Source organism: Lutjanus erythropterus, chromosome 21, assembly GCF_056507025.1.
Source record: "Lutjanus erythropterus isolate fLutEry1 chromosome 21, fLutEry1.hap2, whole genome shotgun sequence".
Taxonomy (NCBI): domain Eukaryota; kingdom Metazoa; phylum Chordata; class Actinopteri; order Lutjaniformes; family Lutjanidae; genus Lutjanus; species Lutjanus erythropterus.
This window is the reverse complement of record NC_139337.1, coordinates 22432849-22455839: the sequence shown is the minus strand read 5'-3', so window position 1 is coordinate 22455839 and position 22991 is coordinate 22432849. Positions and strand designations below refer to the sequence as shown.

The window sequence follows — 22991 nt, the reverse complement described above, 5'->3', positions numbered from 1 at the left end:
ATGGGGCCTTCACTATGGTGGCTGACAAGGGCCACCGCAGAACATATACAGAAAGGCACTGCATATACAGAGACACACTGCAAATAAGAAAACAAATGCAAAAAGAAAACACTGCATATCCAGTCATTAAACTGAAGTGCTCCAGGCCTCTAGGGGCAGTGCTGAGCTTCCACCCGACAGATAGACAAGTGAGGTATCAACGGACCGTGTGGAGCAGATGATGGAGGGAGTGAGAAGAAGAAAGTTATGCTTGGAGGAAAGTTGGAGGCCTTTTCTTTTTTTTTTTTACATTTGGCCTTAATCTTTCACTATATTGAAAGAGCAAAACAAATTTTAAAAAAAGAAAAAGAAAGAAGGGTTTTATCTTAAACCCATTCAGGGGGTTCTATCTAAAATCCGAGTATACTTTACTGTAAGATATGAACAGCCAGGCGTGAAAATGAGGCCATCACATTATTTCAGAGGGAACATGAGGAGTTGTGTATCTCTCTCTGCTTGCGCTGTTGACCGGAGTCGTAATGTGATACAGGATTTGGAAAAAGGAGAACACCGTACAATTTATCATTCGAGTAGCTGCCCTGTGCGTGTTTGTGTGGTTTGTTTATGCTCCTCGTAAAGGCGGGACTTAAAATGGTGCCACCTGACAGCTGTAAGCAACCGCTAAAGTAGTTTTGAAAAGTTGAGGTCAGGACCCCGTGTTGGCTCGCTTGGTATGCAGACAGGGTTTTAAGGTGATTTCTCAGACCAAGACCAGAAATAGCACTAAAAATGAAAAGGTCGCTACCAGTAAAAAGACAAAATACCGTCCAAGAGGTCCAGTTTTTAGGGTTCTTCAGATGCAAAATGTGAAATACTTCGGTATACACTGTCATCAATACTGAACTTATGCTGTAACCTACATTTCAAGTAATACTCTAATTTATACTATTCGTGCATTTTAACACTTATTTTTTATGCCCCATTTTTCAGCATTGTTTATGTCCACTGTTGTTATATATATATATTTGATGCTGAGAATAATCCTGGTAATTTACAACTCTGCAGAGTTATCATTCCACCCAACAATCAATATCATAAACTATGCACATTTACTTTGCAGTGCACACTTGTATGTGATTGAGTGGCCAATACAGCATGTTGTGGCAAAAGCCAATACAGTGTTCTCTTTTAAATGATTGAGGAGATTGTGTTTTGAAAACTTACAATGCGGTCCAATGCAGCAGAAGAATGGTTTATTCAATTAGGGTTGAGCCGATGGACGATGCTGTCATCCATCACCGATGGCTGACAGTCAACCACTGAGCCCTCTGCCATCGTACCACTGTGATTTAAAACCCTGATCTATTGGAGGAAGTGTGTCAAAGAGTTACCGCAGGAGTTGTTGGTGGAGTTCTGTTTTTGGCATGCAGGAGAGAAAATAAAAAGAAGCTGCTCCAGCTGGTCACTGCATTAACGCTTCATCTCCATGTCCTGTTTATTATTAAACCTGCCTTGTTAGGTGAACCCAAGACGTTTGCTTACATTGGTAGCAGCAGTGTTTCTTTTCTGTGGGCCTCTGTTATTATTTGCATTCTATTGTTTTCCTAGCTTAGCTTCCTCAGTGTAGCCAGCAGGCTAACTGTGTCAAGCTTCAGAGGATGGACACATCTAATTTACAGACTTGTGGTGCAGAGACGAAGACCCTGTCAAACCAGGCATGGGCATGTATGTGAGGCGCTCGCTCAGGGAGAGTTCATCTGCCTGCTTACGCTAGAGAACAGCACCGGGTCGGGTACACCTGGCAAGTGACCTGCAAAAACGTCTATTTATATAAATTTACTGGTGTTGGCAAGCATAAAAATAAACTTAGTGCAGACAGGAAGCCGGTGAGAATACTAATATAACACATACAATAATGTTTTTCCACTTGAGAATTCAGCAATGAAAATTAGTATGCGATATTTTAAACATTTATATCCACTAATACAGTAATATCAAGCCTAATCAGCTGCCAAGGTTTTATTGTGAAAGTCTATGACACAACCTTTGTGTATTAAATCACAGGTGCGGGTCGGGTTGCAGGGCTTATATTCACGGTTCTGGGCGGGTGCAGATTTGGCTTAGAGATAATTCTAGGTAAAAGTTTGGTTTTTAGCTTTGACTCTGCCTTACACGCAATTATAACAAGTGTAAAAATGTGCATACCTGTACAAAAACAACAATTAACTAGCTTAAGATGTTCACAGTGATCAGGACATTAAATTACACCTGCATTCATTTTCTTCTGAGACCTGTTAAGTGGTCTCATTTCCCTCAAATTAAGGCAAAAACAAATGTTTTGAAAGGTTGTTCTGAGTCAAGTGATCATCACTATCAATATCTACAAAGTGTTTTGAGTCTCCTATGAGCCTACATTAGTTATTACTTCTAGTTACAAAAGTTCACTAAAGTGTGAAGGATTATATAATGCTATTTTTAATGTCTTTTATGCTTGTGTTTGTCCAGAGTAATGTGTCTGATAATACTGTAAATATATCACCAATCTCATATGAGCTCCCTGCTTATGCAAACAAAACACTGCACAAGTATAAACATTGAACCTTATTAATCTAGAGTACACGACAAGCTAACAGACGGGGTTACGTAAGTCTGCGACCTAAAAACCATGATTCCAGACAAGGTTGAGAAACTGCTCTGAAGCAGCACTTTGCAAGATAAACAACAAAAACACGACCATTAACAGCCACAAGCCACATTACTGAAAGCATGTCTGGACCGGAACTGTGCCTCTCCCGAAGAAGAGAAACAGTGATGAGACTTGGCTTGAACTCAGTGATACCGACTCTTTCCCACAGTTTGTTCCAACCTGGCCTCACTCTACCTCATATTGACTTGAAGACACCTGTTCAGAGGCTGTTCAATCTGGGTTAATGATCTGGAGCGCTGATACAGTGAGTCACGCTCAGTCAGGGCGTCGCGCTGTCTGCTGTTAAGGCCGCTGTTATAAACCTGCATGTCGAGGTGAGATATTGTTGGAAACTTGTTTTATGGCACCAGTTAACCCAAACACAGACTGACCTTAAAGCAAAGACAATGGAGAGAGATTTCTTCAGGGTCTGTAACAGTCTGATCCTGATTTATGAAAATTAAAACAATTTGAAATCAATTCAGCCCACTGTAACTAACAACTTAGCATGGTTTTAAAAAACTTTTTAGGATTGCATGTCTGTGTTTGTCTTCAACATTTTTTAGGTCATGGTCCTCTCAGCTCATAGAGAGACAGAGCTTCTTACACTGCATTGAATATTTTCAGGTCTGCTCTTGTTTACATGTACCTGTTGCTGCTAAGTCAGATGTATTAGCCCTATCTCCTGCACTTTCAACAGTTTCTCAAGTGGAGGTGCTAGTACTGTGCTGGATACATGCTTATGTATATTTTCAGACACATTAATTGATTTTAATTGGTGACCCCCCTGCAGTAATTTTGATGAGCTCCTAGGGGTTGCAAACCCCCTGTTGAAGACCAGTGCTTCAAAGGAATAGTTTGACATTTTGGGAAACATGCTTATTCTGCCCACTATTTGGATGACCCATTATTCCAAAACCCCCCAAATCTGTATATGTCCCTTTGGAACAAAAGCCCCTTTAACAGCTAGTTATCTCAAAAACAAACAGCCACCAAATGCCCATTCTTTAGATGTGCAAACATCTGGTGATCTTTGTTATCATAGCCAGGTGACTTTTATTGTCATGGTAACAATAATCTGTGGTTAATGGTGTGAACAAGGTTCAGGAGAACATCATAGTTTGGGTTAAAATAAGTACATTAATTGCATCAGTTAAGTTATGTACATTAGTTCCGAGCAATGGGCAGTTGTTTTCAGGGTAACAGGCTAACAGACTCTGAGAATCGTGGGCACTCAAACAACTGGCATGGCACCCTGTTTCCAGTCTTTATGTTAGCGTAAGCTAAAAGGCAGCTTCACATCTAACTCTTGGCAAGAAAGTGAATAAGTATATTTGCCAGAATGTAAAACAAATTCTTTAAAAAACAGATTTTTGGTGCTGCTGTGATCAAACATTATTTTCAATAATTAATTTTTTGTTGTAAGCATCTCAAAGATAAAAGAGTAACAACTTATTTCCAGCAAAAGTCAATCACATAAAAGGGAGAAGTTAGTCTCAAGGGCAGAAACCCAAAACCCCAAAACCTACCCAAGAAGGGCTTTCTGGCACAAAGCCTTGAACAGGTACTTCAACAGACAATCACACACCACATCCCAGTGACACACTGAATTTCAGAGATTGAAATTTGTCTTGACAGGAAATTTAACTGCAAATCACTGACTGAAAAGGAGTAAACATGTTGATGGATGGCAGGTGTGCCAATGAGATCAATTATGACACACAATAACCCTTGGAAGGTGTTTACCACTGCAGATACACAATGATATAAGGCTTTGTGTGTGTGCATGTGTGCGTAAGAGTAGATTTTTGCTCGAAGTGGACATACAGTCCCTCCTCTGTCTGTCTTTCCTCTGTTAAAGCTTCTTCAGAGCAGAGGAGACAAATCCTTTCAGCTCACTGCTGGGTGTAAGGTTTCAGCTCTACCGTTTCTGCCCTCTCAATATGAAGGCTTTTCTCATGTCAACAAAGTGCTGGTGGCAGGTGAGGGGATTTGTGTACATGTGTGTGTGTGTTGAGTAATGACAGGAGGAATGACAGGCTGTTTGTGCTGTGGTCTCCTTTTCCATTCGGCAGCAACAACAAATGAGCCTCAGTGAGCGACAACAATGAGGGAGGACGTTTGTGTGATGGTATGTGTTCGTGCACATAAGCGCACATGTACACACACGCACACGCGATGTGTAGTGCACATGTTTATGCATCAGTTGTGTCCCTATATGTGTGAGTTTGAAGTGAGTGTGTGAGTGTTTACAGCTGACGATCAAAGCCTCCTCCCTCCTCGCTGAGAGACGCGGGGCTGTGAACCTGAGATGATTAGAAGCCACAGGAAAACTTAACGAGCTGTCTAAGCCCGGGCGGCCGCCATCATTATGACAGAACACCTCAATGATGTGCGGCGGCCAAGGCGCCATAACAAGGGGACACGGGCGCTGCCTTTCATTTACATAGACACAAACACAGGCCGAGTGCGGCTATTAATCTCCAGCAGCTCAACCAACCTCTGGAAACTGTGGGAGGCCGGGTTAATTTCCTGTTCTGGTCTCTGCGAGGTCAAGTTTAAGAGGATCCAGTCCCACACAGAAGGTAGATGAACACCTGAGGGCTGAGCTTAATTTGATATAAAATATTAATCCTCAAAGGCTCCTCCTAGTCCTCTTTTTCATTACCAAACATCCACTCTTCTGGGGAGATTTATAATTGCTCCAGGGAAGCAACCAAAGTGTATTTTTAGGCACAGCTCAACAGAGGACTTCATCGATTCATTCTCTTTATATTAGTTGGCTTCTTTACTAGACAGGAAGGTTTTACTGTGTAAGACGCTGTGTTCTGCTGCAGCTGCACTGATCTGAACTCTCATCTGATCCCACAGTGAAGCTGGTCTGAATTAAACGAGTGGGAAGAAGGTGAAGGCAAACACTGATTATGGTAACTAATGTGATTGTGATTATCCACCATGATTGTTGGCCTTAGTTCCAGGAAAACATTTTTTATTCCACTTTGACAAAGCATAGCATAAAATATCATTATATTATTTATATATCATGTAACATAAAACATTTCAGTTTTTTCAGTGCACATCTATTACTCTAATTCCTGAATATGAAAACAGGGTCAAGAACAAGACAAAGTCAAGAGCAGAACTCAATGAACTAAATTTTTAAACTAGCATAGACACAAAGTCCTTAAAATGCTCTGAAAAAAGTGGAAATGTAATTTCATGACAGCTGGGTAAACATCAAAATCTCCAGATCAAGATCAGCTGAATAGACCTTTGAATACTTGAAAGGCCATAGCTGCTTCCACTGGGTCATCAGAGATCTTTTCAGCAGTTTGTGCAGACAGTTTGATCGGTATCGTCCTCATTCTCCTTTTACCCCTGTTGCACCTGCCAGGGTGGGACAAATTACACCTTTAAAGAGCCCGGTAACCTCGCGTTACTCCCAGAAGCACATCTCCACTCATCTTCATCCTGAAGAGAGGTCTAATCAGCCAGGAGAAGAACTAGGGTTGAACAACGCCACAACCACTGAGCCCTTTACCATCATAACAACGTGATTTAAAAACCCTCTGTATTTGAGGTAGTGTGTTCAGTGTTTCCTATTACATCTGCCCAGTTAGGTGAAGCCAAGACACTCGGTTACATTAGTGGCAGCAGGGTTTCTTTTCTGCGGGTTCCTGTTAATGTGTTTCTTTCAACTGTGCCGTTGTTTTCTTTGCTTAGCTTCCCAAAATTCAAGGTTCAGAATCTTAATATAACAATGTTACAGACATATCTGAGACAGAGTTACACAGTTGGACACTATTATCTGAGCAACTGTGAGAAGCAGTGGTGACTCGATGTTGAGCGGATGAGCAAGTCGGCTTTTCTGCTCTATGATAGCTAACCTGCATCATATGGGATGCATAATAGCAATTGGGAAGATTTGACCTGCAAGTGTTCATATCATCCAGCCTCTTAAGGCAGTTGTGTGATTACAGAATTAGATGATTGAAGGCTAAAAATACTGTGCGCTGACACTGTATCCATTACCTTTGGGTTTAATTACTTGTGATGTGAGGCGTGCATGTTTGCTTGACTCTCAGGCACTTTTGTATTATGAAGCACCGTGTCATATATATCAGAGCAGAAGTAATAGAAAGATCACAGAGAGCACACTCTGTACATTCCCACACAGCCCTAAGATGAGCCAAATAAGTGAAAATGTGCATGGGAGGGCTTTTAATGTTGCCAAATTATACATTTATGCCACAGTCACACAAAATTTGCATTTTTACTTTGCATGCAGTTCCACTTTGGTGAATTCTGACTTGCGGAGACGCAGTCTAAACTAATAGTGTGTGGCGTTCACCTCAATATCACTTCCCTGCATTCGTACATGTGTGATTATGCTTCGTCGCAGTGCTTCAGCGATTTACTGTAGCATTTCACCGCCATAAATTTGGAAGCCTTGCAAGAGACAATTCATCCATTAACTGCTATCCTTTGCAGAGTCGTGGGGGGTGGGGGGTGGAGCTGTTCCCGGCTGACATTGGGCGAGAGGCGTGGTACACCCCGGACAGGTCGGCAGTTCATCACAGAGCTGACACACTGAGACAAACAACCAGTCACACCTACGGGCAATTCTGAGTCACCATTTAACCTTCATGTCTTTGGACTGTGGGAGGAAGTCTGAGCACCCACACAGACCCAGGGAGAAGAAACTCCTTCGCCACAGCCACACTTCCCACAATGCAAGTGAATAGTATTTCATTAAACTCCACACCTCTGGTTTGTTACTTGACATTGAGGTTACTTTTCCCATGAAGCTCAGCAGGCATGATACACCATGAGTAAGAAACTGGTTTTTATGTGTGAAGACAGTGCACCAGTTTAATATCTGTGTGAGTCACCACCGACCTCTATCTGGGAGCTGTTGTCTGTGTCCTCTGCAGACAGGAGGCCTGGGAAGCCCTCGGGCTCCTCCTGCACAGGCTCGTGGTCCTGCTCCTGACTCGCCCTGTTACTGTCCATGTTGCGAGGCTTCGGGGGAAGCCATCTCCTCCACCGGTGGCTGTACAGCTTCACGTCCACCGCTGCGTCCTCTTCCTCTGTCTGCCCCTGCACGAACGAATAAGAGACTCCTGGAGAGACAGAAAAAAAACAAAAAAAGTGTGTCAGTGCATCCAAATCACTTTTATTGCAGCGTATTGCAAATTGGTGGGTTTCACAAGCAAAGTAATTACATATTACAATGTGCAATAATATTTTTACTTTTACAAAAGGCAATAGTGAGATCACACAGGCGGGAACTATTCAAGCTATTAATCTTGTGCCGCTCTCTTATAGCTCAGTGTCTCTGCAGGCTTTTCTCATTGCTCTGGGGAGAGAGATCTCCCTGCCTGAAACAGATGCACATTAGGAATGAGTCAGCAGCCATCACACAGACCAGTGGGCCACAGTCACACAAAATCATCCCCGTCCCTGAGACTGAAATCATACGCCGGTGACGGGTGAAAAATGGTACTGCGTTAATGTAAACACTGACTGAAGTCATTAACCGAGCTCCAGACAGACTGCTGAAATGTGCTGCATCATTATAAGAAACGATTTCTTGGAATAAAATTGAGTCGGAATAAGGAGGAAATGGATCCATGGTGAAATGTGCTGCGTCATTTTAAGAAACAGCTTGAAATGAGTCAGAATAAGGAAGAAAAGGGCGTCAGACAGAATATCACATGTTCTCTAGAGGTGGAAATAAAAAAAGAAACACTTTGCTGTTTTGAATCATTTTGTTCTGTTGAACAGTAAAAGATAAACAACTCCCTCTTCGTTCAGTCTAAAAATGATTTAACTCCTGCTGTAAGTGGTTTTTCAGCTTGGTATAAAAGCTGTCAATGAAACAGATCAAAAAAACAAACCAAGACACTGTGGAAAGGTTGGTCTCGGTCTGTTTCCAAGCAAACTCTGGTGTGGTTTACATGTGGTGTGAAAGAAGCAAAGCAGACACACCACTGGATTTTGTGACAGTAGATATGAATTTAGCAAAATAAAAAGATATAAATACATAAAACACAACAGGGTCCAACAATAATTTTTATAGCGACTGACCTGATCGGGCAGATGGGTCAAGATTTTAGTGGCCTGAACAAAATTTCTACTGGCTCTGATTAAAATTTCACATAAAATTTCCAGCTTTTGTTGAGGCTGTCATGAAAATGAGGGTTGGATGTGGTGATGGTGCAGCAGAAGGAAACATATGGACACCATTAAATAGACATTATTTTAACACTCTTTCTCATTTTATCACACTTTCTACTCTTACTACATTTGTCTGACAGTTTAAGTTACTGGTCACTGTTTAGATTACAATTATTCATACCTTCTCTGCCACATACAGCAAATGTTTCTGGCTTTCTGATAAATATTTGCCCCTTTAAAAATGGTCTTGACTTATCAGACTTTGAGCTTTCGATTGAGTCGTCATTCTCACCCTGGTCTGGTTTTTTTTTTTTTTTTTTTTTTACCAGTGCAATAAATGTTATTGTGCGTTTTAACTTGCATGCTGTTTTAGGATTGACAGCAATTTCTTCTTTGAAGTAAACAAGCCTGCCTCTGTCTTCATGCAGCCTGCTCCACTCAGACAGAGCATCACTGTTCGCTGGTGAGTCTCAGATGTAGACGTAGTAAGAAGCAATGTCTGGAAAATAATTTAAATTAAATAATTTCTCTTTTTCTTTTTTGAGCTTTGGCCTGAACAGGCAACTGGCTAATTGAATTTACTGGCCCGACAGAACTTTTTGCTGGTCCCGATCTTACAAACAATTTCAGCATTGTGCTTTATATGGGGCTTGGCATTAACCATGGCCTGATGACCTGTGGCTACTAAAAGTTACCCTGTGGCCATCCAGTTTTATTGCCTCTGAAAACAGCAAACAGTACTATGAAAGTATAGGTTTAGAAAGTGTGTCACAGCTAAGGAAGGCTGTGTTAAGTTGTGTTAAAATGCCTTTTCTGTGTTGTGTTTGGGGAACCAAAAATGTACTCTGGCCACCAAATTTAGGGGCTTGGAGGCCCATGGAGTCAATGCTTAAAAATATTAGCATCTACCCCTGAGTATATATTATGCAAGATAATTAATAATGGTAACACATTCACCCATCTGCACTTGAGTGTGCAGATTTTTCCTGAAACAGGTTTAAAACAGAGGTGTGCTGTGCTTGCGTCAAAGACCATATATATATTTTAGCAGTTTCCCATTAAAAAGTCAGAGAAATGTAGAAACCACAAATCAACCAAACAGAACATCTACTACATTACACAAAACTTCTTTTTCGTCCTGTTTCTACCTGCTCTTCATTACTCTTGGCCCATGTTATGCTGACAGTGCAGGGTGAAATTCACAAAAACAGCCCAATCAATAAATTATGTGTCAGTCCATGTTTCTTTTACACCTCTTGGTTCATTTTTAACAAGCCTGTATGAATATGAAACAGGCCTAACCTACAACCACAATTTTTCTTCTTTTATTTTAACAAACTGAGACGAACTTTAGGTGTGAAACATTAAGTTTAGCCTGAACCTGCATAAGAGCTGTTCAGCCTGTATGTACTGTTTATAACCACCTGTCTGCAACAGATTTATCGCATGATGTTTATTTACGTGGGTTATCTATTTGCTGCTTCCTTGCTTTCCCTCCTAGCGTAATAAATATATGTGATAAACTTTAAACCTGACAACGTGTGCATGTCCTGCGCTTGCTTACATGGGTTTCCCTGAATCACACGGATTAGCGATGCTACAGTAAATGGCCTGTAGGTATGAATGAGAGCAGGCGGAGACGGTGTGTTTATCTGTTGGTCCTGTGATGGACTGCAGACTTGTTTCCCTGCCTGCAGGCTGATGCTCAGCATGCTTGGATAAGCTGCTGCTCCCCATGACCCTAATAGGATTAAACGGTTAAAGACAATTAGTAATAAACTTTATTTTATTTGCGCTCATCCGAACACAAAGTTTACAAAGTGCTTGCATGCTGTTGCAGCTACAGACAGCTACAGGCTAAAAAAAAATACTGCTGATCCCACGACTGTTACTCTATGTTGCTTCTTCTTTATGAGACAGGAGGTCACTGGGTTTAACTAGCAGAGCGCGTTTTCCACTCTTCTTTTCTCTAACGCTCGCATTTCTTTCTCCTCGTCGTCCTCCTCTCCCCTCGTCTCGCTCCTCTCTCTGGGCCCCCGACCAGTGGTTCTCAGGAGAGGAGGAGAGAGGTGCTGAAAGCAAGCGGAGGCGCTTCAGATGCTAATTCGCCCAAAGTGGAAGCTGACAGATTCACTTTATAATGAGCATCGGCAAAGCAAGAAGCAAAGAGACCAATCTGCTCTTTGAGGTGGGTGTTGATGTACACAGGAGGAATTTAACTGAGCAGAAGGCACAGCGCAGAGGGCTGAGCTCAATTTGCAACTAATTGTTTTTGGAGCCAAAAGAACAATTAAAAGTTAATGCTCACCTTAAATCAGCGATGTTAAAGACTACAAACCATGCTACAAATCTCAGTTTAATTATAGACCCACATAAAGACAAATTGCAAAACTGGCTCCAATGAACTTATGAATATATCATAAATTAAAACACATATGTCTCGGCAAGAATGAAAAAAACGTGTTCATGCTTTTATTAGACTTGACTCCTGCAACGGTGCTTTACAGGTCGTTTTAAAAAGTTGTCAAAACTACACACAGATGTTTAGTTTTAAAGCGCTTTTTTAAAGCACCACATATTCAGGAAACTCCCAGAAAACTTGAGATCAGCTCATTTTAGTTCTTTTATCTTTTTTTTTCTGTGTGGCACCTTATGCTGTGTTTCCTGTATATCTTGCCATGTTATGTCTTATATAAAGCACCTTGAGATGGTGTAAACAAATAAACTGGCCTTGCCTTTCCTTACAACATCCAGGCAGTCTGCCTATGTAGCCTGCGCTAAAACATTATCGATTCTGCTTATCGATCTGATTCTTTATTGATTCTCTTATTGATTCCTGTGAATTTTCTGTATGGAAAAAAATACGCCTATACAGATTTCAGTGTCAACAACACAAACAACACAGCAACACACAACACAGTTTTACTAATGTATATATCACATAAAACAACTGTTCATTTGTTTAGATTCAAGAACACAGTAGGTTAAACCAGCTTGTTTGTAAGTCAGCAACATACGAGAATATATGATACATATTATTATTATTAGTAGTAGTAGTATTATGTGTAAGGTTACATAAGGCTGAAACTGAACTTTAGTTGAGTGGTGAAAAGTTCACAAAGTGCATCTCACTGTATTTTTATCTACTTCATTTCCTTCCTGCCACTCACAAATCTGATGAGGAAGCGCGTGACTGTGCGCAGCTGCACATCTCATGTCTCAGTCCACCTCTATAATCCAGCTTGCTATTAATTTTTGCCCAACAAAATCCATGTCCGGGTCATTTGCAGTGCCGCTCCTACTCGAGTAACAACCTAACGTTACACAAGTAGCATTTTACACAGTTTTACATGTGTTTTACTCGCACTATACATGTGTAAATGAAACCCTAAAGACAGCTCGTGGTAGCTGTTGACAGCTCTCCTATTCACTCGCTGTCTCATTCTCACCATACCACTAATACTTCCTGACACTCACTCCACTCCTAATGGTCATTAGTCACAGCCATGCAGGCAAAGTAGCCCCACAAACTTCCTGTCAATGACATTTATATACTCTAATCCAAGAGGCACCTAAACATCTATCTTCATCCTTTAAAGGATCTTTGTCAGGTCCTCAATATACGATGGAAAGCTGGCAAACAGCGGATGCTTTAAAATACACCATGACCACAACATAGAGGCCTTGAATAAATGGCTGCTCTTTTCCCAGCATGTCCCTCTGAGAACGGCTCTGATGAGTCACCCTTTAAAGGAACACATGCACCTGCATTTCTCTTGTGAACGCCACCTCTGTGTTTCGGTGGCAGCACATTCTTATTATCCAGGGGGGACTCACGGTCTTTTGTCAAGCATTTGGGAGGGCACCGAGGGCAGACCCCTGAGGGACACCTAAAATAACCCCCTCAGCGGGACAAGGCTTCTCCTCAGTGCGAGACTGTTCCTCGCCTTTTGTGTAAAAGGAAATCTTTCCTTCTGCTTTTCTTTCAGAGCGTTTGAAAGCCCCTGCATACCTTCGCCCTGACTCTGTCGAGCAGCCTTGCTGGCCGGACTCACGCCTGTCAACACCTCTGATTCACAAACACCGGAGGGACTGTAATTTGGTTCCACCTAAAATGTTTCAAGGATGTTTAGGAGGTCATAAAACCGCAGAATAAAGGTGCTGTCTGCACCCCCTTTTTTCACTCAGTCTTTGCTTATTTTTCTCCTCTTTTTCCCCTCATGGTTCCCACCTGACTCTATTGCTGACAGGAGACTGCCACACATGACTGGCAAGTAGAGGAGGTGGGATGCTTCGCTGCATTTCTGCATGCTAGAGAGTGTGTGGGGTGCATAATTTCAGCAGAAAAAGGATAAAAAATGACATCCCTCTACGCTTTCTTAGCCTTTCTATCTCTGGGTGTCAGAGTGCTTAATTTAGTGCCCACTGAAAGCTGCTTTATCAGTGTACCAGCAGACCCTGCCAAGCACTCTGGAGGACCCTCTCTGTCAGGCGCCGTAACAGTGCTGCTGACTCTGACAACACAGATTAAGTTGCTGTAACTACTGCCATCGTTTTTCTCAATTTTTTTTTTGCTAATTTTAGCTTCAAAATAACAGAAAAAAATGTAGATCATTTGTGTGATGAAACGCCTGCTTGTTAGAACAGAACTCAACATTCTTCTTACATAAAAAAATGACAATGTGATTAACAACATGGCTACAGATCATGAGAGAGAACATAGCAATTTTTCTTCCGTTCTGCATGTCTTGTTCGCTTCATTAGCAATGATTCATTGGAACATTTGTTAGGAGAAGCACTCCATCACTCTCTCACACGCAAACACACTTATAAACACACAAACACACTTTCAAAGAAATTGCCAGCATGATGCTCTCTGCAAAATTTGAGCATAACAACACAAGCTGTGATTAATGGTCAATTCACCCAATTTGCAAAAATGTACACTTGTTTTCTAACTTATCTTATTGTACGATATCTTGCCATGGTTTTACAGTGCCAGGTTTTGAGATATCCATCTGCAGATTTGTATCTCTAACTGATAACAACAACAACTGGCACTCGACACCAGTACACCTGCCACTGGTGCTCTACAGCCATCATATGTAGTTTTGGCTGTAATTTTGCAGTCAGCCTATTCTGTCGTTTATCAGGGCGTGTTGAGAAAACACATCGGGGCCAGAGAATGAGGGAGACGGTCAGGATGAGTTTTGCGTTTTCAGTCAGTTTGGTGCACTCGAGACAGATTTGTTGCAGTTGAACTTGGATGGATGAATGGATGTGTGCAACATGCATGAAAAACTGTGACTGAATTTGGGCTGCTTATGATGCATATGCCATTGAATCTGACAATATTTCTTTTGATTTGTCCGCTGATCATTTAGCCTCTCAGAAAAAAAATATAATTTTAATTTGCAATGTAATCAAATCTTTGTTTCAGCTTAAAAACCTTAAAAAAGAAGAAGAAGGTGCCTGATGTGGTGTTTGACACTGATCAAGTTTCACTTTATGCCCCCTTACAAGCCAAGTTATGTTCAGGCTCTTTTCAGAGCAAGAGAAATGACAACATTTCTGGGGCTGAGGAATGTAGAAAACCCCAACAGAGCGTGATCGGCCTTGGCTGATGCTAAAACGATGCAGCGGAGGCAGATAAACTGAGACATTGAACATGACTGATCAGTTAATAAACTGGATTTAATAGGAGTTGGCTGCTGGTTTGATGTTGCGACAGACAAGATGTGAGTTCTTGAAGAGTTTTTTAAACAAGCTGTCTATCTCGTACTGTGTTTTAATAGATTATAGATTACATGCAGCAAATGAATGTCAACACTGCATGCTTCATTTTCATATTAATTGAATTATTTAAATGCACAGCATGTGCGATGCCAAGTACTCCAACTGCAGACCCTTTAAATCTCTATAGCCTGGGGCTGCGAGACACATTAACCATTACTGCAGCCTCCACATAAAGCAGAATGCACACAAATTACAGATGTGCGACTGTCTGGAATTATTATGCAGAGCAAAGTGTGCTTTTCTAACCTGCCGTAGCTTGCTTTTTACACATCCTCTCTTAAAACTGCAACCTGTCATTAAGCAAACACATAAAGTCGAAGAGCTGACTGCAGGAGAAAGTTAAACACAGGTAGAGACTGAGGCAGCACCTACAAAAGAGATCCTGTTTCAAACAGCTCTCATAAAGTGATGAACAGCATGATAAAAGAGGGAATTTAAATAGATTAAAAATGAGATACATCTAAATCTCAGATAATCTGTGCGTGAGACAAGTTAAGACACAAAATGAAATACTGCTGGAGTGTGCACACAAACACAGCACCCATTTTCTTATAGCAAATTCAATAATAAAACAGGTTTGCCTGCTAAATGTATGGCAGCTCTCCCTGCAGACAGAGGCATCAGGTGAACGTCCTGCCTGTCATGAACGCCCCATTACACCAGAGATTTTGTTTTGCCAACAATTAGTCACATCTTTCCAAGTCAAATCACTGCAACAGCAACATCCCCTGAGGTTCAGATCTGGACTGCGGATAGAGGCGTGTGTCTCTTTCTGAGACATATTAACTCAGCTTGTTGAGGATATTACACTGTAGATAGTACACGGCAATAACTAAAATGCTGATTCCTCACTTCAGTAACCCACAGGTGGATCCAGACAAAGTACGACAACACATTTGAATTTGAGCAAAATATCTACCAAATGTGCTACATTTTCATGCGGACAGTGACCTCAAGCCCCACTCCATTGTGTTTTGGCAATTTTATGATATTTCATGTTTTCCTGAGTCATTTTCTTAACAATGTTGTGTAACCAGACTTTTAGCCACATATATTTTGACAAATAATTTAACTTTGTGCTCGATGTTAAAAGATAAGTTGTCTCTAATATGGAAGTAGGATGTGTGACTGTAGTTGAAGCTTTAAGCCATACGTCATCCTTCAACCTCACTGTCACCATTGACCCTCTAACCACTGCCTCTCCGTTGACGGGAAACACAGAGTAAAGCATCTGCAGGCAAATAGTGTTTTGTGACTTTGAGCTGTATAAATAAAATTTGCCTTGACTCGAGTGTCTGCCACATTTTGGCAGTAGCACCATCCTGCCTCCATGGACCAGGTTATCACCACAGATGTGCCATAAGGAACTGCCAAGATGGCACCCATTCAGTCCAATGAGAGTTGCTCAACTGGCTTATAAACTGAAAAAGTTTTCTAGCATGTACGGTTCAAGTTCAAGGTATCCCGTCAACAGTTTTACAGACGTCTCTTTTATAATGGTTATGGGGGAAAATGTTTTTGGGCTGATGGGGAATATTTTGCTTTAATACTGCAAGTGGCCACTGGGAAAAATTGGTGGCAAGGCTGAGTGGCGAAAATATGTAAGTAAAAATACATATTTTTGATTTTGGGGTGAACTGTCCCAAGGCAAAAAGTAATTGCTAGACTCTAAATAGCGAGCAAGCTCTTCTTGAATGTCGCCCAAATGAGAAAAGAGGTGTGTGAAAGAGGGGCTATAAATAAAAACCAATCTTTGAACTCTCAAAAGTGTTAATTACAATCTCCAGAGCATGCAAGGTGGAGGGAATTCATTAACAGGAGACTAATGTTGCGTTCGCTGTGCCCGGGGTAACATGGTGCCTGTGCAGAAGACAGGTGTCAGGACTATGTTAGACGCAGGAAGGAGGAGACTGAAGGTGAATTAGGAGGTAGATAGTGTCCAGCTTCAGGTCCAGTGATTTTTAATCAAGGCTTTAACCTTGAAGAACATAATTGTTCTTGAAGCTTTGCAGAAAATTGCTAATTTCCCCTCTGAGTGTCTGCTCAAAACAACTAAACACACTGGACACAAAATCCAAGCAGGCTCAGCCACAAAGCACCCAGCAACATACCCGAGCACACAGTATCAAACCCCAAAACACAGGGTTTAAAGTGCTGGAGTAAACCATCATGGAGTCTGCTGTCACCGCCGCGGCTTTCTTTATGTAATTGGTGGTTGTCTTGGCCCCGGCGTTGGTCAGCGCAGGAAGTGTATACAAAAATGCTCTGGCGAGGAGACAAACAGACAGGCATGGAGGGCTGCAGGCAGTCAGGAGACAGCGGGATTACAAAGAGAAGTGTGCTTCCTGAGTGACACAGGCGTTTAGGAATTTGGGATTCCAGTCAGGGTCTGTGTCTGTCTCATATTTCAGGAGATTGAGTGATATACTGTAGGACTATGAAGCGCTGCTGTTGGCTCTCATTCCACTTTTCAACTGCGAATGAGCAGCGCGGCCCAGGAGCCCTCGAGGCCTTGAATCTCTCTACCGTGAGAGAGCTCAGGCCTGGCAGGCAATGTATCATTGGACAGTGGACCTCCTGTAACAGATTATTTCTCCTCCCTCCAGTGCAGACCATTACCTGTCGTAATATTACTGTATTTGTACAGGTCGCTGGCAAGCCAGAAAAAAAAAAAAAAACTCAGCAGCATCTCTGACTCTGCCTAAATCTCTCCATGAAAACACAAAATCTGTCCTTTCACTGTTCCCGCAGTCCTCTTAGTGCTTGCTTAACAGACCTTAAAATTGGAAATGGTCACATCTGTACCCGTGAATAGGGAGGGATAGGCAGGACAAAAGCCTGCACTTTTATTCTGATACGCCACATCACAAACAATAGCCTCGCTTTTATCCTGCGGGTTCACACACTCCTCAGTCGAGCTTTTCTGGATGGAAACACACCTACACACTGAACATCTGAGGCATACTTGACACAATAATCGCTCTTTTCTACCACCGAGCCTCTCCAGGAGTTGATCTCTCCATCATTTGAGGTCACAGACTCACTGACTCACTTGTGTCTTGGATATACAATATATTTTTGGACAGCTACACGTCTCGCTTCCACACCTGGGATGAATTATATTTTTAGATAAATCTCAGAAAGGACAGACGAGTTGACTTGAACTTCATCACTACAGTCCCAGAAAAAATAAAAAGTGACCCTCTGATCAAAGTCTGTAGTCTTCAAGACACAGTAACTGCTATTAATAATTCAACATAGATTCAATGGTATCAATTTGCCAATATTTAAACAAATGTAAGCTAAAAACCTGCGCCCAAAATGTCATACTTTAAAAGCCTTAGTATAGAATAAAGGTTAGCTGGTAGGAGTAACTTCGCTGTGCAGGGGTTGACTAAACTAACTTGGTAACCTGACCTGATCATATTAGTCAAATGGTTACAGGATCGTTGCACCCAATGCTTATTTTCATTCCAGACACATCTCGTCAGACCATCATTAGTCTCACATCGCAGCCTGTTCTCATTCCAAAGTTGTGAAATACTGACGTTCTGTCACGCCCCTCAGCGACTCACACAGGTGCATTTAATGCAACTGAGTATAAAGAGTGAGAAAGCACAGGTGTGAGTAAGTCACAGGTGCAAGTCACAACAAAGTCTCAAGTCTTAACCCTCAAGTTTCCAGGAAATCCCAATTTATTATGGTGAAGTGAGTCAAGTTGAGTCTGGGCTATAAGTCAAGCAAGTCACAAGTCGGGTCATATGAAATTCTGATGACTTCCCCTTCAGTTTCCACATTTAAATCAGTTAAAATACAGTGGTCATGAAATAGTGAGGTTTAAGTGATGGATGAGGCTGGATATTGTGGTGGTATTGTTGTTGTTGCATACCGCTGTTCTCTTCTTACTACCATCATTGACTGCACAACCCTTGAATCAAATTTTATTATTTTTGGACTAGCCCGCTCCATGATAGCAGTCACCTGCAATGGACATGTGTCAATCAAGTCATCAAATTTGAGACTTAAGCCTGCTTAAAGCCATGTTGTGTGACTCGAGTGCCCCACCGCTGCAAGAAAGGCCACATATGGAGGAGGTGGTGTGGATGAGCGAGTCAAAAACAGATGCAGGACTTTCACACAGGGACCAGGATTCATGTCCCATGTCAAGCCAATGTTATTGAAACTTTTAAGGTGCATGATGTTGCATGTGTCATGTGACTTTCGTCTTGTGAAAAGCTTCACTTACATCAGGCAATGGATGTAATGTAAAACAAGACCTTTTCCTTAACCTAACCAAGTGGTTTTGGTGCTGCGACTGTTTCACAGTATCAGCCACATGTTAGAAAAGTTCACTGGCAGTTTCTTATACAGCTGTTAAAGGATACCTTGTGCATCGGTATGAGACACGAGGGGCGTAACAAAGCAGCGTCAATATTGAACCAGCTGGGATGAGAACAGGTTGTTTCTGACTCACTTGCCATGTTTTCATCACAGGTCTATTAACGTACATCTTATTTATCACTGCTTTGCAAAAATGACAGGAACGCTCTACACGTCCGTACTGTTTTATCGCAACTTCTGGTGCTAAATTACATTCATTTAAAATATATTGATCAGCATGAGTGCTTTAGGCTAATTGACCACTTCTACATTTCTGTTACTCTAAAAGCAATCGATCTGAGAGGTGACTCGGACACAAACAGTGGTTCATGTGTGAAAAATAGCACGCCTGTGCTGGGCAGCAACGCTTTCACTCAAGATTGATTTCCTGTAGTGTGGACAGGCTTGTTCTAAGTGTGTGTGTGTGAGTGTGGATGTATGCGTCTACAGCGTGTTAGTGTTTATGTGCATGAGTGCGACTTGTCCTGCAGGTGGAGATTGATTGACTGAGTGTGAATGTGAGTGTATTAACAGTGTTTTTTCCACTTTCTTTCTGGGCCAGGAGCTCCAGGCGAGGCCGCACGGGGCCCTTGGGCCTGTCCTCGTCCTTCCTGCTAATCCATCAGTATCACCGGACTCCTCGCCCCTCCACCCTGTCAAACCTCTCCACACTCCAATGTTCTCTAAGTCAACCGCTGTGTAAACACACACAGACAGGTCGAACTCTTAGCCCCACAGACCTGCCATTTCCCACAGTTAAAAGAAAGTCCAGCTGTCTGAGGAGGAGTGTGAAGGGACCAAGGACAATCATCTGGACTGCAGACACCAGGCCTTTGATGAATAACCAAACCTACAGCTAAAAATCACAGCACACACATTCAAAGCAGCTAGAACTCATAGGCTATTATTAAACGGTAAAGTATGCAAAAATGTGGACACTCGTTGATTGTCTCACCCTTGCAGTCAGTTATAGCAAACTATTTCATTACAAACATGGTTTGAAAATTTGTTTTTGATTAAAGTTCATTCTGGTGACATGTGGTTGGAAAAATCTGTTCCTGTGGGAGGCAAAGAACAGGAAGTGATATCTGCCAATGATTTTCTCAATTAATCATTTGGACTATAAAAGTTGAAGCAGAGGTCTTTTTATGTCTTGCTGCGACCATCAAATGTTTGACATTAATTCGCTTGGAAAATGACTTAAACAACTGAGTGGATTTCAAACAGTTAGCCGTTTATTTTCTGTTCCTCAACTAAACCATTAACTGACAACTTGTTTCAGCTCTAAAATTAAGAGTTAGGGTTTTTTTTACTTAATTAATAGACCTTTTTTTTCATAAATTAATTGATGTACAACATTGACAGCAAAATGCCAGGGGGAGTAAACAGCAAGAGTGCTAGCATGTTCCTGGCATGCAAGCATGGTAGCTGCTAGCTACCTAGTTGTACCTGTTACTGCAAAAAAAGAAAAAGAAAAGAAAGACAAAATGCTAATATTATTATCAGATCTTGTTACCAAATTAAGGTGGCCAGGTTTCTCAAAAGAAGACCAGGGACATTTCCAATTTGGCAGTCATGATATCATTAAAATATTAAGTGTATTGTGTATTATTAATGAAATAAAAATGGTAGAGGTACTGACATTGAATTTCATGTATTTTCGCCATGGTAACTCCTGTATGCACAGTTAAAAACAGGAACATTACTCAGAATAGCTCCAGCCGGGGACAGACCACCAAAAATGTGGAGTCCCTGGATAGCGGGGACATCTGGTTATCCTTTATCAACTTCAAGAATTAAGCGTCCATCGGGATTTACTTTTTCTTTCTCATATAATTGCTTACAAATCTTCTTACGTTTAGTGATGCCTCCTCCTTTGTCAGTGCAGTGCCTAATCCATCAAGACAAATTCGACCAACAACACGTACTGTGGTTGACAGACACCACAGCTGGTCCATTTTCCAGCACTAAAAGCAGCCCTCATATCCACTTATGAAATTCCTTATAATTAAGTTAATTTGCTTCAAATACTAAACATGTGAGTGATACAGAATCTCTTAAATAAAAACATGCGTTACACATGTTTTTTCCTCCCAGATCTGGATCATTTCCCAGGGAGCAGATGTAAACATAGCCTATAACCCAGATTTTTAATGTTCCGCAGGAAAGGATCTTAACAAAATATGTGGAAAAACATATAACAAACTCCTTAAAAACTTGCCAAATCCCTTATCCTCCCACCTCCAGCCTCCAGGCACACACTCCCGCAAACCAGCAACAACAAAAAGACTGAATGTACCGAAAATCTACAGCACCAGCATCCTCAGAGCACACTGGGACATACACAATTTCAGTCTCTCTTCTTCTGCTGCACACCTTTAGAAATAAGGGTTCCAAAAGGGTTCTTCCTGTAGTGCTGATGTTCTACCAAGAACCATTTGCTTCTGAAGAACCCTTGCTTGAAGAAAGTGTTTGTCAAGGGTTCTTTGCAAAACTAAGGGTTGCATTAAGAACCCCTTGCATCCACATAACCCTGTTTGGAAGAAAGAGTTCTTTAAGGATTGTTAAAATCAACACCCTTGGAATATTAAAAGGCTCTCGGCAGAACCCCCTTGGTGGGTTCTAGATAAAATCCTTGAAATTTAAAATGGTTCTCAAGCAAATCCCCTTGGTGGGTTCTGGGTAAAACCTTTGGAATATAAAAAGATTCTCGGTAGAACCCCCTTGGCGGGTTCTAGATAAAACCCTGGGAATATAAAAATGTTCTCAAGAGAGCCCCCATTGGTGAGTTCTAAATTAAACCTTTGGAATAGAAAAGGGTTCTTGGTAGAACCTCCTGAATACATTCTGGATAAAACCCTGGAAATATAAAAATGTTCTCAAGAGAGCCCCCATTGGTGAGTTCTAAATTAAACCTTTGGAATAGAAAAGGGTTCTTGGTAGAACCTCCTGAATACGTTCTGGATAAAACCCTGGAAATATAAAAATGTTCTCAAGAGAGCCCCCATTGGTGAGTTCTAAATTAAACCTTTGGAAAAGAAAAGGGTTCTTGGCAGAACCACCTGAATACGTTCTAGATAAAACCCTTGGAAAATAAAAATGTTCTCAGTAGAAGTCCCTGGGTTCCTCAGGTTTTCATTAGCCCTTTTAGAAGGTGGAGAGCTCTAGAAAGAACCTCCAAAGAAGGTTCTGTGTGGAACCATTACACCATAAAAACGTTCTCTGTCGAACTTGCCATAGGGAGTTCTGGGTGGAACATTTCACAAGTGGTTCGAGGTATAACTCTTCTCGGTAGAACTATCTGAATCTGAAGGGTTCTCCTATGAGGACAAGCTGAGGAACACTTTATGGTTCTAGTTAGCGCTTGTATTTCTCAGTGTCCATACTGAGCAGAGCGAGAGACAAAATGAAAGCGAGGGCGAGTCGCTGAGCTCGTAGCTGCCAAACTCATCCCAGCACATTTCTTATATCTGTTGACAAACTATGAGCCACATCCAACTCACACACTGTCTGTAATTGCTTCAATCTCTCCTCATACAGCAGAGGAGACATCAGCCGCTCACAGGAAATCAATATTAAATATTGTTTACAACAACCTCATCGCCTCCTTGCCGTGCAGAATGAGACCTACAGAGCAGCGTGTCGCCGAACAGATGGCTGATTCCCTCCAAAAATCCCATTATAGAGGGTATGGAGAAAAGTGTATCTCATTAAGACTCTCAAACTCCTGTTCAATCAGACATGAACGCTGCCAAATATTTGCATTGTCAATTGAATAACAAGATTTAAAGCGCCGCTGTGAAAATTTCTAATTATGCAGATTTAGCTCGGCGGAGAAAATATTCCATCTGAGCCCTGCCTCGGCTCTTTTCTGACAGGACAAGTGAAAAGGTTTCTCTTCATGCCAAAATATGCAAGCTTAATTAAATTCATTAAATGCATCAGATTTCCCGTTTATTTTACTCCTTGC

General features: G+C 41.6%; 1 protein-coding gene across 1 annotated transcript in view; it reads right to left on the bottom strand.

Annotated features, from left to right (window-relative positions):
- plxdc2b (plexin domain containing 2b) overlaps positions 1-22991 on the bottom strand; it is a 124058-nt gene that overhangs the window by 68413 nt on the left and 32654 nt on the right. The window contains exon 2 of the mRNA XM_084747212.1: positions 7565-7788. Within this exon, the coding sequence (XP_084603338.1) occupies positions 7565-7788 (224 nt within the window). The remainder of the gene's footprint in view (positions 1-7564; positions 7789-22991) is intronic.